General features: G+C 37.6%; 1 protein-coding gene across 1 annotated transcript; it reads right to left on the bottom strand.

Moving 5' to 3' along the window:
* Positions 1-12,106: 12,106 nt before the first annotated feature.
* Positions 12,107-13,144, bottom strand: LOC100018273 (olfactory receptor 52I1-like). Its single transcript, XM_001371529.3, has one exon. It carries the CDS (start codon positions 13,142-13,144, stop codon positions 12,107-12,109), a length of 1,038 nt encoding a protein of 345 aa, XP_001371566.3.
* Positions 13,145-14,362: the final 1,218 nt, after the last annotated feature.

The following is a 14,362-nucleotide window of genomic DNA, read 5'->3' as shown; positions in this document are numbered from 1 at the left end:
AGCTTTCAGTTTTCCTAAAGCATTGTAATCCAGGATGAAGACTAGCTTCCTGGTCTCAGTTTTGCAAGTTCCTCATTCAGGTTTGGGTCTTTTGACTTGGTAGTAGTTGGGGTTTCAAGAGACTGTTGCTGGACTCAGTCACTATTAGCCCACTTGAAAACTCCTCAGGTTCAGATGGATTGAACTGTAGGCTCACCTTCAGTCTAGGATTTTTGCCATGGTTATTCAAATGTAGGATTCCATGTTAGACTGGAGGCTAGAAATATTACAACTTTGTTCCTAGGATCAGAGCCATATATGGTTTGTTTCTAGAACTTGCTCCTTGCTCAATACATAGCTAGGGCCCATGCTCTTGACCCTAGTAAATAAGCCCCTAGGAGATAAAGTGCTATGGGGATGGATCATCATCAGTACAGCATAGAGAGGAATGAAGATACTATTAGGCTGGGCTTCCTCCTTGACTTGAAGTTTCTAGGAGGAATTAATTGATCAGAAGATAAGGCCCCATAAGTAGAGAGTACTTCTACTTAGAATGGAATCCCGGAATAAAGTAAGAGTGGAGAAGATTCTAAGGCATAGTACAAAAAGTCCTATAGATATGAATCAGTAATATAGCCTGGAAAGGACTGAATTTTTTAAATCATTTGGATCAATATTTTCTGTTTTTATATCACTAGAGTGTCCCATATATCTCTCTCCCTCACCCTCCTCAAAAGTTATGTCATGAAAAAATAATATTTTTAAGAAAGAGAAAAAAAAAGACAGCACAACTGATTGATTCATTGACTAGGTCTGAAAATGTGCAATGTGTACCCACTATGGACTTCTCACTTCCACAAAGGGGTAGACTCAAGATATCCTTTCATAAATCCCACTTCTTTTTTCTGATTCTGTTACACTTGCTTTTGATTTTCTGATGTGTGGTTCTTTCTAGTTACATTATTTAAGTTATTGCATATATTATTTTCTTGGCTCTGCTTACTTTATTATTGATCACTTCATATAACTCTTTCCATATGCTTCTCTGTATTCATCACAACCATCATTTCTTATAGCATAGTAGTAATCCATTACATTCATATACCACAATTTATCCTGAAATTATGGGCATCTACTTTATTTTCCATGTTTAGTCATCACAAAAAAGGCTGCTATAAAAATTTGGGTAATATATAGGGACATTTTTCTTTTAGCCTTGGGATGCCCTCTGATTGAGGAATGGCTGAACAAATTGTGGTATATACTGATGATGAAATATTATTGTGCTCAAAGGAATAATGAACTGGAAGAATTCCGTGTGAACTGGAACAACCTCCAGGAAGTGATGCAGAGCGAAAGGAGCAGAACCAGGAGAACATTGTACACAGAGACTGATACACTGTGGTACAATCGAATGTAATGGACTTCTCCATTAGTGGCAATGTAGTGATCCAGGACAATTCTGAGGGACTTTTTAGAAAAAACACCATCCATATCCAGAGAAAGAACTGTGGAAGTAGAAACGTAGAAGAAAAACAACTGATTGATGACATGATTTAAAGGGGATATAATTGGGGGTGTAGACTAAATGATCACCCTAGTGCAAATATTAATAATATGGAAATAGCAACACAGCTCAGCAGCAAGAACTAGAAAGAGAAATCCCATTCAAAATCACCTTAGACAAAATAAAATACCTAGGAATCTATCTCCCAAGACAAACACAGGAACTATATGAACACAACTACAAAACACTCGCCACACAACTAAAACTAGACTTGAACAATTGGAAAAACATTAACTGCTCATGGATAGGACGAGCCAATATAATAAAAATGACCATCCTACCCAAACTTATTTATCTATTTAGTGCCATACCCATTGAACTACCAAAATACTTCTTCACTGATTTAGAAAAAACCATAACAAAGTTCATTTGGAAGAACAAAAGATCAAGGATATCCAGGGAAATAATGAAAAAAAACACATATGATGGGGGCCTTGCAGTCCCAGACCTCAAACTATATTACAAAGCAGCAGTCATCAAAACAATTTGGTACTGGCTAAGAAACAGAAAGGAAGATCAGTGGAATAGACTGGGGGAAAACGACCTCAGCAAGACAGTATACGATAAACCCAAAGATCCCAGCTTTTGGGACAAAAATCCACTATTCGATAAAAACTGCCTGGAAAATTGGAAGACAGTGTGGGAGAGACTAGGAATAGATCAACACCTCACACCCTACACCAAGATAAATTCAAAATGGGTGAGTGACTTAAACATAAAGAAGGAAACCATAAGTAAATTGGGTAAACACAGAATAGTATACATGTCAGACCTTTGGGAGGGGAAAGGCTTTAAAACCAAGCAAGATATAGAAAGAATCACAAAATGTAAAATAAATAATTTTGACTACATCAAACTAAAAAGCTTTTGTACAAACAAAACCAATATAACTAAAATCAGAAGGGAAACAACAAATTGGGAAAAAATCTTCATAGAAACCTCTGACAAAGGTTTAATTACTCATATTTATAATGAGCTAAATCAATTGTACAAAAAATCAAGCCATTCTCCAATTGATAAATGGGCAAGGGAAATGGATAGGCAGTTCTCAGATAAAGAAATCAAAACTATTAACAAGCACATGAAGAAGTGTTCCACATCTCTTATAATCAGAGAGATGCAAATCAAAACAACTCTGAGGTATCACCTCACACCTAGCAGATTGGCTAACATAACAGCAGAGGAAAGTAATGAATGCTGGAGGGGATGTGGCAAAGTAGGGACATTAATTCATTGCTGGTGGAGTTGTGAACTGATCCAACCATTCTGGAGGGCAATTTGGAACTATGCCCAAAGGGCGACAAAAGAATATCTACCCTTTGACCCAGCCATAGCACTGCTGGGTCTGTATCCCAAAGAGATAATGGACACAAAGACTTGTACAAAAATATTCATAGCTGCGCTCTTTGTGGTGGCCCAAAACTGGAAAACGAGGGGATGCCCATCAATTGGGGAATGGCTGAACAAACTGTGGTGTATGTTGGTGATGGAATACTATTGTGCTCAAAGGAATAATAAAGTGGAGAAGTTCCATGGAGACTGGAACAACCTCCAGGAAGTGATGCAGAGCGAGAGGAGCAGAACCAGGAGAACATTGTACACAGAGACTAATACACTGTGGTATAATCGAACGTAATGGACTTCTCCATTAGGGGCGGTGTAATGTCCCTGAACAACTTTCAGGGATCCAGGAGAAAAAAAAAACACCATTCATAAGCAAAGGATAAACTATGGGAGTGGAAACACCGAGAAAAAGCAACTGCCTGAATACAGAGGTTGAGGGGACATGACAGAGGATAGACTTTAAATGAACACTCTAATGCAAATACTATCAACAAAGCAATGGGTTCAAATCAAGAAAACATCTAATGCCCAGTGGACTTACGCGTCGGCTATGGGGGGTGGGGGGGAGGAAAAGAAAATGATCTATGTCTTTAACGAATAATGCTCGGAAATGATCAAATAAAATATATTAAAAAAAAAAAAATATGGAAATAGATCTTGATCAATGACATATGTAAAACCCAGTGGAGTTGCTCATTGGCTATGGGAGGGGGTGGGAGGAAGGAAGGGAAAGAATATGAATCATGTAACCATGGGAAAATATTCTAAATTAATTAATTAAATAAAGATTTTCAAATAAAAAAATAAAAATAAAACACAGGTACCCTTCAGTTCAAGCCCTCATCATCTCTTATCTGGACTTCTAATTGCTCTCTCTTTTTCATGTCTTTCCTAACTAAAACCCATTCATTCAACTGCCAAAATAATTTTTCTTAAGTATAGATATGATCTTGTCATCCACCTATTCAATAAATTCCAGTAGCTCCGCATTATATCCTAGATCAATTATAAACTATTTAACATTTAAAGCTCTTTACAACCTGTCTCCTTCCTGAATTTCCAGTATTCTTATTCTTTACTCCTCACTGTATATTCTGTTGGCCTACTTGCCTTTGCCCTTCAAAGACATTCTGTCTTTTGTCACCAATTACTTTGCACTAGCTATTCCCCAAACTTAGAATGCTCTGCCTCTAAGTACTGGCTTCTCTGACTTCCATCACAATTCAGCTCAAAACCCACTTCTACAAAAGGCCTTTCTGGTCTCCCCAGTTGTCAATGCTTTCCCCTAAAATTGCCTTTCATCTATTTTGTCTTTATTTTGGATCCACTTAGTTTTGTTAATGTTTATTTCTCTCATTGGAAAGTAAACTATTTGAAGGAAAGAATCGTTTTTGCCTTTCTTTGTATTATGTTGTTGCTGTTCAGTTGTTTCAGTTAAGTCTAACTCTTCATGACTCAATTTGGGGTTTTCTTGGCAAAGATTCTAGAGTGATTTGACATTTTCTTGTCTCATACTAAATCCTTTTGAAATGACTGTTAATGGATTTGCTGACCATGTGTCAGATTAAATTGTGAATTAAATTAATGAAGAAGGAAAGGTAAGGTCTAGATATAATGTTTTTACAGATATGGAGCTCCTTCTGATGAGGAAACTTCTTGCATGTCACTATCTTCTCTACCATTTAGCCTCTTGGTGCTCTTGACAACTCTTTTAAGACACTAAGCAGTGTATTAAGTTTAAGAAACTAAAATTAACTTTAGTTAAGAAACTAAACTTATCCAAGGTCACACAATTAGTATGCAGAGAGATTGGAACTCAGATCCTTTGTCCACTATACCATCCTGTTTCTCATACTATATGAATGTAGAAACATAGTCTTGCCTTACATGAAATGGTAAATATGAACAATACACAGAATCGCGGAATGACATATATGAAATGTTGCAAAGTTAAAATAAATGGGATGATAAAAGCAATATTTAATTACAACCAGGTAAATAAGAATAAAAACATAATATAAGAATAATAAAAATAATGCCAACAACACAACCAAAACTGAATACTCTGAAATTATATGCTAAACTTGTTCTCAAACAAGAAATATAAGAATTCACCTCCTCTTACTTGCAGAGGAACAAGAATTGATATGGAATACTTTAAAAGCAGGAGTTGAATGAGGATTTCAACTTTCATTATCTAACATATTTTTGAAAAAAAAATCAATACTGTGTATTGGCTCCAAGGCAGAAGAGTGGTAAGGGCTAGGTAATGGGGGTCAAGTGACGTGCCCAGGGTCACACAGCTGTGAAGTGTCTGAGGCCAGATTTGAACCTAGGACCTCTCATCTCTAGGGTTGACTCTCAATCCACTGAGCCACCCAGCTGCCCCCGTTTTTGAAAATTTTACCAATAGTGAAGAATCACAAAATGGAAATTAAGGACTAAGGGTCAGCAGTGAAGCTTAAATATCTCTATTGGTATCAATTTATCTCTCAAAAAATAACCAAATATATAATAAAATTATAAGTAATAAATGTATTTTGTAAAGTAGCATCCTGGTTTCTAAGACAATCAAAGGATATGTTCTGATATTTCCTCATAAAGCAGTTGAAATGCCCAAACTCTTATTAATCAATAAATCTGAGCCCCCACCTCAATTTCTAAAACAAACCAGAGAAATGTCTTTTCTGATAAGCTTTCTTCTCTTTCAAACTCCCCAGTTTCACATGCATAAATTAACATCAGAGTTATTGGCTATACAATTTACTGAGACCATAACAAGCAATAACGTTTTCAACAATGTATTTACTCAGAAAAAAAAAATTATAGCCAGAGTCACTTTTAAACATCAACTACAAAAATCTAACTTTTGGATTCTGGAAACAGTCCCACCATTCAGTTCTCTCAGGGTAATGCTCTCAACAATTCTCTTAAGGATTCTTCTTTGTAGCATTAGAATTAAACTCAATTCTCTCTGAAAATGTCTTCTGTTTTTCTCAAAGTCTCTCAGGAACAAAGTTCTCTTAATCTTTTATCTAAATGCCTCATGTAACTTTTCTCAAGTAATGACAATTGATAATCTTTAGCTAATAAATAAGGTGCCTTTTGCTTAAGATTCTCTTTTCTCTTAAAATTATAGTAATGGTATCCATAAGCTGAAGAAGTGAGATAGTTTTTGAAATTAGTGTTACATTTAACAGTGTGAATTTATCTGGAATGCTCTCAATCCTCGGTATATTGACCTCCCTTACTTCAAGTCCCAACTAAAATCCCTTCTTTCACTGGAAACCTTTCTCAGCTCTTTTTTCATTCTAGTGCCTTTATTCGGTTGTTTTCTGTGTGTGTGTGTGTGTGTGTGTGTGTGTGTGTGTGTGTGTGCGCGCGTGCGCGCGCGCGCACATTTACATGTTACATTTGCCAATTCTAATGAGTCATAATTAGTAACATGGTTCTGCTTACTTATACAGGCTGTGAGTTTTCTAATTAGCCTTTGAATTTTCCATTTTAATTCTGAGTTCCTGATATTCAATGATTAACAACCATGAAGGATCATTTCTGCTAGAATGCAAGGACTTTGAGGGCAGAAAATGGCTTGTGCTTCTTCTTGTATCTTTTGGGTTGAGTGCAGTGTCTGTAGCATAGGAAGTGCCTAACAAAGTTGACTGAAAGATAGTGTGCATGTGGTTTCCTGACTCTACCCTAGTAGGATGCAGACTCATTGAGGAAAAGGAATATTTTATTTTTAATCTTTGTGTCCTCACTACATAATGTGCAGTGTTGGCATATAACATGTACTTAATAATAGCTTATCGAATTGAATGGAGCTAAATTAAAGGAAAACAAAGGTATGGTTGAGACAGACTTGTTTTCAGAGGTTCAAATACCCCTCAGATACTATAATCATAGCAACATTTCTACATTGCTTTAATGTTTACATTTTCTATGCAGCAACTTTGAGAAGCAGTATAAATATTACTATCTCCATCTTGAAGGTGTGGAAATTGAATCTATGGGAAGCAGGAACACTTTCAGATTAATAGGCAAGATCAAATGATCTAGGATTTCAGGATGGCTGGGGATAACAAACCCTTACTAGCAGTTTCCCTTTAGGCTCTGTAAACTAGCTTGCTCTCATAAAGAGATAACTTAACATTTTTTGTGTCTTAGACCACTTTGGCATTCCTATAGACTGCTCAGAATTAAGCTTTTAAGAAGCATGGATTCCCTGAAATTCATCCATAGATCCCTTCTGACCCAAGAATCAAAATCCCTGTTCTAGTGGAGTGTACCTTTATTTGCCATCTCACAATTTCTAGAGCAGCTAGCACAGTGGATAAAGTACTGGAGTTGGAGTCAAGAAGACTTATCTTCACGAGTTCAAATCTAGTCCCGGACACTAACCATGGGATTCTAGACAACTCACTTAATCCTCTTTGTCTCCATTCTTTGTAAAACAGACAGGAAAAGGAAATGGCCAAATACTCCAGTATCTTGACCCAGAAAACCCCAAATGGGATCACAAAGAGTCAGACACAACTGAAACAACTAAACAACAGAAAAGGGTACATCTTTCTCTTTAGATTTTCTTTTCCTGTTTCCTCTCTTCTTTGGTCTAGAACTGAGGGGGGAAAAAAAAGAGAAAGAAGCATAGGATCTAAGTGATAACACATCTACAACTCAAATCCCTATGGCTGTACTTTTTCAACTAGCGATTTATCAGGCTTCAATTCAATAAACTTCCTGTGAGGTAGTTAGAATTAGAATATGAATTGTCTCTTTGTGATGATATGCTTCATAGGACCCCAATGGCTTTATAATCTGGAATTAAACATATTTTTAAAGGTAATATTTTTTCCAACTTAAATATTTTTGAGGATTCCATGATTTTATTGGTGTGGGCATTCACTCTATATGTTTAATCTTCTAATAACCCTATAACTTCTCATTTTGTTGAATTCTTGCCTGTTATTTCTCTTCCCATAAATCCTCCATAGATAAGTGACAGCATAATGGAGGCCTCTCACTTATTATTTTAAGTTAAAGGCACCAGATTTCTACTCACCCTTCTATATAGAGCTTTTCTTAATTCTAGCACCTTCCCTCTATTGATTTATTTCCAATTGGTCCTATATGTAACTTTTTGTAGACCATTATTTGCCTATTGTCTCTCCCAAGCTCATTGGACAGAATAAGTACTGTCTTTTGTCTTTCTCTGTATCATCAGTGTTAATTAAGCACAGTTTCTGGCATATAGCAAAAACTTAATAAATGATTATTGATTAATTCAGTCCAGAGTTATAAATAGGGCTGAGAGAATAGAGTTTTTGTCAAGGAAACTAGATGGGTGAATTTCTTTTCCCTTCCAATATATTCCTATATTTCAAGATCCACTACCAGACTTGAACATAACAGCCTATCTGTGACCCAACCATCACTTGTCCTTCTGCAAGGGAAAATATTCCATGATTCAAACCATGAAGTATCATTAAAGTATCTCCCAAGAGACACTAACCAAAAGCAGGCTACAATGAGACATTTTTGGCATATTGCAAGATAAAGAAGGTGAGAACTTCTCATCTCCTTCCTGGTTTTGCTGCCCTTACCTACCACTTCTCTATACATCTTCCAGGAATTAAATTTAGAGCTTAGGCCTGAATCCCAAATGATGTTCTTCCAACCTGTCACTACTATCACTCCCAAGACTATACCTTACCAAGTTGGATTTATGAGCCAGGTTGTTTGCTCAGAAGTTACGATTTAGAATCATCAATGTAGGCATGTTCCAGCTAAGGTAGGATCCCAAAGCTTTCTAGAACCTCAGGTTAGGTTCTTCCATTGCTAGTTATGTATCTAACAGAAATGAAATGAACAGCCGAGTTACTTTTACTAACTAATTAGGTCATCCTCCATTATAGTCAAACATGTCCTCAATAATGCCTCACTTGTCAATTCTAACATGATATGTGGTAACATGACACTGCTTGTTTATACAGGCTGTAAGTTTTCTAATTAGTTTTTGGATTTTTCATTTTAATCTTAGGATTATGATATTCCATGATTCAAAACCATGAAGCATCACGAGCAAAGAATCATTGAAAAGAGGAAATTTTGCTAGAAAGAAAAAATTGGAATTATAGAAAGTGATGTGCAGATTCTCAAAAGCAATGCAATACCCTCTCTTATTCACATTAGGATCTATCCTTTTATTCTTCTACAACATCTGTTCAAGATAGGCATAATATAGCACTAACCGGGTAATAGATCCAGCTACATAAAGTTTCATCCACTTTGCTTTTGCAGTGAGGATACTTGGCTGATCACCTTCACAATGTGATGGATTGCACTGCTAAACCACTGCAGTTAACATTAATTGTAGTGCACCAGAATTGATAGCAAACTTTCTGAATTTTTTAAACCAATAAAGAATTTTCATTTATTCCTATGTTGTGTAAGAGCTGTTCCTAAGAACTAATGAGAAAGAATGCTATCCACATCCAGAGAAAGAACTGTGAGAGTAGAAACACAGAAGAACAATATATGATCAATCGTGTGGTTCAATAGAGATATGAGTGGGATTTGGGCTTTAAAAGATCACTCTATTGCAAATATGAATAATAAGAAAATAGGTTTTGAACAATGATACATGTATAACCCAGTGGAGGTGCTTGTCATCTCCAGGAGGTGGGAGAGAAGAGGAGTGAGAAAAATCACAAATCATGTAACCATGAGAAAATATTCTAAATAAATAAACATTTTTTAAAAGAGCTATTCCTGAAATAGTAAATACATTTGTTTCATTTACAGTCACAGACAAATAAAATTCAAAGTAAATATGAATTCAATTTGCTAAGGGATGTGCTGAAACTCTAGAATCAAGCCCCCATCTTTACTACAACTTAAAAGTACTAATCAAGTATATAGACACCACTGAATATTGTGCTTAAAAGAAATGTTTGGCTTTACAAATACGAAATAAAATCTGAAATAAACCCCATATTAACTACATTGCAGGTACTTTCCTCTAACTCCCAAGTTAGGAAGTGATTGATTGAATACTTTTTTTTAAAGATAATCCATTTCATGGTATTTACCCTGTCAAATGAGAGTCTAGAACAGTAATAATGAATCTATGGCACGGGAGTCAAAAATGGCACACAGAGCACTCTCTATGGGCATGTTACCGCCCTCCCCAGACCAGAATTTGTTACCAGAAAGGCAGAGAGACTCAAGTGAAACTGCTCCCTTCCCCCTCTCCACTGTTCCTAATGACATTTTTCACATCCCCCACTCCTCTGCCCAGTAGCTCAATGGGAATGCACAAGTGATAAGGTGGGTGGCTCAAAGTTGGCAGAGGTGAAAGGGAGTGGAGTGTTCAGACTACTGCCCACCCCCTCTCGACACTTGCTGAGGACATTCCTCACTTCACCCACCCCTTCACCCAGCAGTCCAATAGGAGTGCTTTCTCCCTCCCTTGTGAAGGGTAAGGAGGGGGGCAGGGTGTTCCTGGCACTTGGTGCGCGGAGGGGCATGACACGCAGTTTTGTGGAGGAGGGGCAGGCATGGCACTCTGTTTGGGGTAGCAGCAGGGCCAGCACTCTGTTGCTAAAAGGTTTTCCATCACTGGTCTAGAGTAATAGGATTTCCAGACAAAAAAGAAGGGACCCAACCATTTTATCTTCCTTCCCTGGCACCCAAAGCTTCCACACCTGCCACTCTTGTACCAACTGAGGTCATCCTAACTGATGATCTCACTACATTGAGTCAACTACAGTCATCTAACCAAGCCATCTTCCTGGCATATAAGTATTGCCTCCTAATATGCACTCTCAATCTGATCTTCCATCTTGAGGTCATGCTTATTAGTGATGGCACAATAAATTTTGGCATCCCTAACTCTAACCCCAATTTCCCAAATCTTCCTACAAATCAAGGCTTTGTGTCTCCATTTGCCATCTCTGTGACTTTAATCTCTCTTGGCAACAACTACCCTTTGTGTGTAACAGTCAATATGCCCTATATGAATTCTGGGGATCCTTATGCCAACTTCCACTTTTACTATCTAGTCAGTTCCTTACCAAGGTTATAATGCCTTTCCCCCATTATCAGTAAGGCTGGGCTTCCATGTTGAGTGATTCTTCTCTAATGGCAATGGCTCAATACCTTATTCCAATGTTCTCCCCAATATCAAGTACAAGTGTTCAGAACTCTAGTTTCATATGATCAATTAACATAAATTAGTTTTTACAGAGAGAGATTTACTGAAAAGATATTCTCCCCAACACCTGAGGAGAAACACTTTCCCTCATACACTTCAGTCCCCGAGGAGAGTGGGCTCAACTTTATAACAGTTTCTTTATAACATCCACAATACTTTTGAATGTGACAGAGAAGATGGAAGAGTTTGGGATTCTATCTAGGCCACTTTTGATCCACTTCATTGCTCTCAGACAGATCACTTCAATCCTTCAATCCTCACCAGGATGAGCTGTATGTTAAGTCTGACATGGATTTCACACACCCCTAGCAGATAGATCACTCTCATGATCTTTCAAGACTCCCCAAACCACAACTTAGTCCAATACTTCACCTAACGGTAGAAAAATAAATTAGGTAAAACAGAGTCAAAAGCAACAGCATGGCCATGTGCACACAGGCTACATAGGAAGCATGGAAGAAAATATAAAAGTCCAAGACCCTACCTAGAGGCTAACAACATTCATCACTCAAATGCAGGAGAGAGGTTTCAGTCAATGCCTTGGATCAGCATACTTAGTATTGACTCAGTGGCCAAACAAAAGCCTCCTCTTCTTTTCTATGAGGAAACTAAAAACAATGTCTATGCCTGCTCTGAAGTTCACATGGGGTGACAACATTCCCAACCCATAAGGATGAAACTCATTAATCATTCCCAGTTCCCTGTTATGTTAGAATGTTAGCTCCTAGGGGGCAGGGATTTCTGTGTTTTTGCATTTAGATCCCTAGCATTCAGCAAAATGACTTATGCAATAGATGCTTGCTAAATGTTGTTTGTTTTTCATTCAAATACCTTTAATGTTGGAATTTTAGAAACTCTGACAGGAAAGGAGACTGAGCCCTTTGCATCATCCCTGGTGTCTGACTGCCTACCCTACCTATCTAAGAACAGCCGAGACTTACTGATAATTTGTGTTGATATTAGGAATGAAATAACCTCAATATTCCTACTTACCCCCAGGCCTAAACTTCACATGCAGATTTTATATCACCCATAACAAACACTTGCTTAGGTCCTCTTTCCTTTTTGGAGTTCACATAGTGGTGACAAGGTAGGTTGGTAGTCATTGTGTTCCATACCCCTTGCCATATCTTCTTAGACCTTAGTCCATAGATGAGGGGATTCAGAGTGGGTGGGATAACAAGGTATAAGTCAGCTAGTAGAACCTGAACATGCACAGGAACCATATTCTGACCCCACCAATCCACATAGACAGATATCAGCCCAGGTAAATAGAAAAGTGCCATGACCCCTACATGAGAACCACATGTGCTAAGTGCCTTGTTTCTAGCATTTTTAGAGGAAAGATGAAACACTGCCCGAAGGATTAGACTATAGGAGGCAGTAATGAAGGTCACATCAATGCCTACAACAACAGAGGATCCTATCAGTGCATAGAGATTACTAGGTGTGTGGTCAGCACATGCCAAATTAGCCACAGCATTGTGCTCACAATAGGAATGAGGGACTGCAAGTGAGCCACAATATGGTAGGCGGCTCACCATCCAGCTCAATGGCGTCAAAGCAATGGTAGCTCTTACCACAATTGCCACATTGATGACCAGAATTTTCTGTGGTGTAAGGATGGTATTATAGTGCAAGGGTTTGCAGATGGCCACATAGCGATCAAAAGCCATGGCTAGGAGAAGACCTGACTCCAGAGCTGTAGCGGTATGAACAATGTACATCTGGGTGAAGCAGGCAGAAAAACCAATGTTGCCATTGCCTGACCAGAAGACACTCAGCATCTTTGGAGCCACAGATGTTGCCATGATGATGTCCACACCAGCCAAGACACACAAGAAATAATACATGGGCTCATGAAGTGCAGGGTCCACCCAGATCACAGTCATGATAAGGCCGTTCCCCACAAGGACCATAGTATACATGGTGCTGAGAAGGAATGCTAGCCAGAGATGAGTCTCTTCTAGTCCTGGGATACCCATGAGGAAGAAGGTGGCAGGAGGTAATGATGTATGGTTGGAGTGTAATTGTACCATTATTGAGGAGACATCTTTCCTAGAGGCAAAAGCAATAGAAGTCAGTAGTGCTTGAGAAATAATGTAAAGAAACAACCCTTCCTCTGCTACCTCTGCATACTTTCTGTATTATTATTGAATGTATAAATATCTCTCTTAAAACACTACAAGTAAAATTAACTCTACAGAATTTCAAATTATGCCTGGATTTCATATCAGAACACAGAGGAAGAATCCCATAGTCTAGATGTTTTCAAATGAGATTGTGCAAGAGAAATGGAGAACTCTCAAGAATGAAGTAAATGAAAATTATTCCAGTGAGGAGGAGAAGTAGAGTTATCTAAAAAAAGCAATGTGGCCACACAGGACACTTGCTGAACAATATGGTAAACTCTCCCAGGCAGTGAAAATAGCTCCTAGAGGAAAAATAGGAGAAAATCACCAAAGCCATTTAAGTGTTATAAGAATGAATCCAAAGCACAGAAATCATATGCTATTAGCTTCCTTATAGACACAAGTAAGACCCAATGGATATATTTTTCCTTATCAGATATGGCTTAGTCTGGATTTTGTCTGTCCTGATTGACAGACTATAGTTGATATTTTTTAAATATTTTAGGTTAGTCAATCTGAGGCATGGGAAAGATACTTGGGAATCAATGCAAACTTCTTTCCCTTAGACTCAAAATGTAAATGTTCTTTAGCATGGGGGCAGGTAAGGGTTGTATAGCTTGGTTTTGATTAGTGCAATAATGAATCCCAAGTGATCTCATTATTCAAATTTTCATTTCATATTTCTTTTAGGCTAGAATAGATAACTATATTTTACGCAAAATTATAACCAATTAGTACAAGTTCCAGTAATGTAACCACTTCATGGAATTCATTATTTATACTAATCCAGACTTAGCTTTATGGTACTGTTTTCTTTTTTTTCTTTGGGAGACAGACCTTATAGCATCTTTAGAAAGATCTTCTGACAACCTAGATACATGGGTATAGCAAAGTGTGTAGTATAACCTTTGCATTTTCAATCCCAGTGACAGTCCCAAGAAATTAAGTCAATTAATTCCACATGTATAACAGAGGATGTTGCTACCAGTCTCTGATAGCAACAAAAGAAGGTGTTGTGACAATCCAGTTCTCACCTCACTTCCCTTGCGTGCCAATACAAACAGTATAGTTTTGTATGGTTGTGTACCTTGGGATTGATATATATAGCTTAGCTATTTTATTATT

Source organism: Monodelphis domestica, chromosome 4 (assembly GCF_027887165.1).
Source record: "Monodelphis domestica isolate mMonDom1 chromosome 4, mMonDom1.pri, whole genome shotgun sequence".
Classification (NCBI taxonomy): domain Eukaryota; kingdom Metazoa; phylum Chordata; class Mammalia; order Didelphimorphia; family Didelphidae; genus Monodelphis; species Monodelphis domestica.
This window is presented reverse-complemented; position numbering and strand designations above follow the sequence as displayed.